Here is a 4,354-nt window from a genome sequence, read left to right as displayed (position 1 = left end):
TGCAACACTCACCATGACAGGCATTTCCAAAGCCCAGGTTGGGACCCTGGCTTCAACCTCAGCTTGCGGAAAGCCTCCTCCTCTGGCTAATAAACTGTTCCCCCACCACTACCCCCTCATTGCAGTGAAAGAGGCCTCCTCTTTCCCCACCCCCTTCAGCCAATAACACAACCTACAGCAGGTTGGCCCTATCCAATTAGTTTGAATAGCTTCATGCCAAGGAAATTGCTGCTTTTATTAAAAATAAAAGCACACAAGCAGGCAATGGACTGTGTAAAGTATAAGTGTGGCATAATTAGAAAGGTCAAGGTTAAGGTTACCAAAAGAGACATGCAAAGATTTCCAGAAAGCCTGGGGATAAAAATATATAGCTACAAATCTATAGATACACAAATGAACACACATGTATGGAATTTACACAGATCTAAAGAACATTCTCTCCAAACAGAGGCAAAGCAAAAATCAGATGCCACTCTCAAGTAATCCTTATGGGGAAAAAAATTTAAAAAACAAAAAACCTAATACAGGAGGAAGAGGGGCCTACTACACTGATTTCAAAATAACCACATTCATTTCATGTAATTTCTGTTATCTTAGCTACATCCTGGGGACCTGATTACAGGAAACAAACCTAGTCAGATCCATTGGGTCAGGAAACAAACCTAGTCAAATCCATCAAGAGCCTTAGCTCTTAGAAAAACACATTCCCATTCTCTGAAAATCCTCTCTTCTTCCAACGCCTGCTCATGAGAGTGGGAAAGTTGGGAAGGAGAAGGGGAAACCCTCTCTCCTCTTAAAGATCCTCCATCCCGACCCTGCAGTCCTCACATCAAGATTTAACGTTTAGGAGGATGACAAGCAGCCCACCACCCTACATTTGACCTGAAGCTTTACGTTTTCACACATGTGTTTGTTCGTCTGATCCTTCTAATTTGGTGAAGCAGACAAGATTTGGCTTGTCAATATTTTTTTTTGAAATGAAAGGCCACCGAGGTAAACAATTTCCGGCAACCTCCCGGTACCCCATAAGCCCTGTCACTTTCAAATCTGTTTTAAATTTCTCAAGGACAATGATTCACAGCGCAAGATAAGGGGGAAGGGAGGGTAAACTGGTCAAAACCCATTCATACATTCAACAACTAGAAATCCGAGTCTTGCTGCATCAGCACAAGATTTTAATTTACGGCGCACTGAAGAGAGTCCCACCGTACCTTCCGCCAACACCTCGTCCACAGTGACTTGCTGTCGCCCAAGGCCAAAGACCCTTCCGATGTAGCCACTGCCCAGGCCCGAGGTGCTGCCCCCACCTCCGCTAGAGCCGGAGCCCAGGCCAGAGCCGCCCTGCTCTCGCCGGGAGTCGAAAAACTTCTTCATCATGCGGATAGGAAGCAGTAAAGCAAAATACCGACGGTTTCTAGATTTTTTTCTCTTTTTTTTTTTTTTTTTTTTTAAAGAAAACAAGAGATTCGAGGATTTCTTCTCAGATTTCAGCTCGGAGGAGCCACCCGAATCCGGCCGTGGGGGTGGGGGCTGAGGCAGGATGCCTATAGGAATATGCGTGTCAATCGCACGGCGGTCCCCTCCTCCTCGAGAGCGATTCGTGTAAGTTTCAACCTGTGATGACAGAGGAAGAGAGGATGAATCAGTAACACACTTAAATATTCAACTGCTGAGTCCTTGGGGTAGCAAAAGCCTTCATCCTGGGGAAACGCTTCATGCATTTTCTTAGCAAGAAAAACCCTAGCGTTGAAAACGAATCCCTGGCCCCAGAAACCGGGATCCCTATGCACAGGGCTCGGAAAAAGGAGGCATTCGGGCCGCTAGGGCTGTGCTAACCCAGCCGAGCACTGCCTCCTCCTCCGCCCTGGTCTCCCCGCAGCCCTGCGAGGCAGCATCCCGGCGGCACCCACTTGAGTCGGCTCGGCGGCCGGCACCCAGTTACCAGCTACCAGCCCCGCAACATTGTCACGGCCGCCGGCCCGGCCTGCGATGCGGAGAGGAGGCGGCGCTGCAGCTAGAGCCGGGGCCGCGCTCGGCGCCCGCCAGCCAGCTGATCCCCGGAGCGCCAGGCGGAGACTGACCCGCCGCCCCTCCCCCGCGCGCGCTCCCGCCCAGCTCCATCCACCCAACCAGGAAGTGAACCGCCGCCGGAAGTGTCTCTTGGGGCGGCGCGGGTCCCGGGTCCTCCGAGGCCCCGTCTCGCTCGCGACTGACAGGAAGGAGTGGTCACACAGAGGAGGACTAGGGAAAGGGGGTCTCCGTGCGGAGAGAGTTTTGGAAAAGAACGTTGATATCGCCCGACCTGCATGGCACAATGGGAAAGGTAGTTCGGCGCAGCCCCGCGGCTGGACTACAACTCCCAGGATGCCACTGGAGGAACGAAATGCTGACGGCGGTGGCCTCTTTGGCTTCGAAGGTAGTTAGTAGGGTGGCGCATTTATGGGGATTCGGTTTTTAAACATCCTGTAAAGAAACTGCTAGGGACTAGGGTTTCCACCTTGCCGCATGTTCCAACCTTCTGGAGCTATCTTATTTGCGGCTTGACGTCCCTGCACGGAGGATTCTGGGGGTTGTGGTTTCCGAACGGATGGAGGCTGACACCTGAAGGACTCGGTTAACTGCTTAGCAACTAGCAGCTCCGGCGTGGCGTACCGCCGTCACCTGGACAGAAGGTGGAAGATAGAGGGTGATCGGGAAATTTTTGTTAATAGTTGGTACAGGCCACATCCGCAATCCAACCCTAACATAAATAAAATAAGTGCCCTTCCGCCCCCAACCTCAAAAGCTGCTTTTACACCCAGATGTTACCGGCAACTGGCCCAGGGGTCAGCTCCGAGCTAGGTGTTGTGAGAACGCTAAAAAGGACGATGTCTCATCTGGGAATCCGAGACTCAAACCCCGTGGAACTTAAAGCGTGTGTGCAGGTCAGATCCTAGGATATCTGGAGACTAACCCGTTGGCCCCGGCCCAAACTTTGGGGCTCGTCTACCGACGGTGACCCTTAATTGGCCCAGCTCTGAGTGGCCCTGACCTGCACTAACACCCGTCTACACAAGAACCCTAGGCTGGCCTTTTGTTATTTCTTTTTTACTTTAAATTATTCCCTCGCTGCTTATTTTACTCTGATTATCGCCTGTGTGCCAAGAGTGGGAGTAGACAATGTTATTTGCATCTGCCGAATGCAGAAGTGTTGGAAGGCCGCTTGGTACCCTTCTCCTTCCATAGATTTCCTGATGATGGTGAAGGTAATGCCAAATCCCTGTCCCCATGCCCCCAAAATCCATAAATTTCTTAACCTCTGCATATAGGTTATTTCTCATCTCCACCTGCTCTCCCTAATTCTGCAACAGCCCTCTTGGGTTATAATTTAGCTCAGAAATTTTTTCAGCAAACATTCGAGGAGAGCAGAGAAGGGAGCTTCGGGAAAGAATGGTTCTTGCTTTCTCTAATCTGATAATGAACTGAGCAATGACTGGGCTGGGAACCGCGTTGCTACTGCTTCTCCTTTTTCCTCCTCCACATCTTCCTCTTCTTTTTTTCCTCCTTTCTTTCTCTCCCCTTCTCCTCCTCCTTTTTTCAAGAAGTGCCACTATAGTTAAACTTCCTGTGTGGAGACAGCATCCTTTTTTCCGGAGGCCGTCAATGTTGTCACCTCAGTTCATAAATTCATGCAGCCACCTCCAGGACAGAACGCAGCACCTGCTAAAACATTCCCTCAGAGCAAGCCCACGGAGGCATGTTCTCTGCACTTCCCTTAAAAGGCTAGATTTTGTCTAAAGAAGTTGGGAATAGATCTTAAAATAAATAAGAATGCTGGTTTGGAATTAGATTCATTGATCTCCATCTTTCTCTCCCGTCTATCTTGACTGACGTTTTAAAAGAGGGGCTCTGTTAGGTCTTAGAATCTATTGCTATCTTAGTTTTTACTTTTCTAGACTTTACTGGATGCTTAGATCAGAATATGAAAGAGGATGTTTTAAGAAAGAAGAAAGAAAAAATTAGTAGACTAGACTCCTTGCCTTCTATTATCTCAGAGACTAAGATCAATTATAATGACAAACACCACAGGTTTTTTTAATTTATTTTGGTATCATTAATCTACAATTACATGAAGAACATTATGTTTACTAGGCTCCCCCCTTCACCAAGTCCCCCCCACATACCTCTTCACAGTCACTGTTCATCAGCGTAGTAAGATGCTGTAAAATCACTACTTGTCTTCTCTGAAACACCACAGTTTTTTTTTTTGAGAGGGCATCTCTCATATTTATTGATCAAATGGTTGTTAACAACAATAAAATTCAGTATAGGGGGGTCAATGCTCAATGTACAATCATTAATCCATCTCAAGTCT

General features: G+C 48.3%; 1 protein-coding gene across 23 annotated transcripts in view; it reads right to left on the bottom strand.

Moving 5' to 3' along the window:
- AAK1 (AP2 associated kinase 1) overlaps window positions 1–2,804 on the bottom strand; it is a 158,911-nt gene extending 156,107 nt beyond the window's left edge. For 5 of the 23 annotated variants that reach the window (XM_073212077.1, XM_073212085.1, XM_073212117.1 and 2 more), the window contains exons 1-2: window positions 1,911–2,381; window positions 1,212–1,614 (exon numbers count right to left, since the gene is read on the bottom strand). In XM_073212077.1, the coding sequence (XP_073068178.1) occupies window positions 1,212–1,377 (166 nt within the window). In that variant the 5' untranslated portion in view covers window positions 1,378–1,614; window positions 1,911–2,381. Of the gene's footprint in view, window positions 1–12; window positions 86–1,211; window positions 1,615–1,836 lie in introns of those variants that run through there. The other 18 variants (XM_073212075.1, XM_073212073.1, XM_073212099.1 and 15 more) reach the window with 8 other exon arrangements.
- Between the last annotated feature and the right edge of the window lie 1,550 nt (window positions 2,805–4,354).

Source organism: Manis javanica, chromosome 1 (genome assembly GCF_040802235.1).
Source record: "Manis javanica isolate MJ-LG chromosome 1, MJ_LKY, whole genome shotgun sequence".
Lineage (NCBI taxonomy): Eukaryota > Metazoa > Chordata > Mammalia > Pholidota > Manidae > Manis > Manis javanica.
The sequence above is the reverse complement of the archived record's forward strand: the minus strand, read 5'-3'. Positions and strand labels throughout refer to the sequence as shown.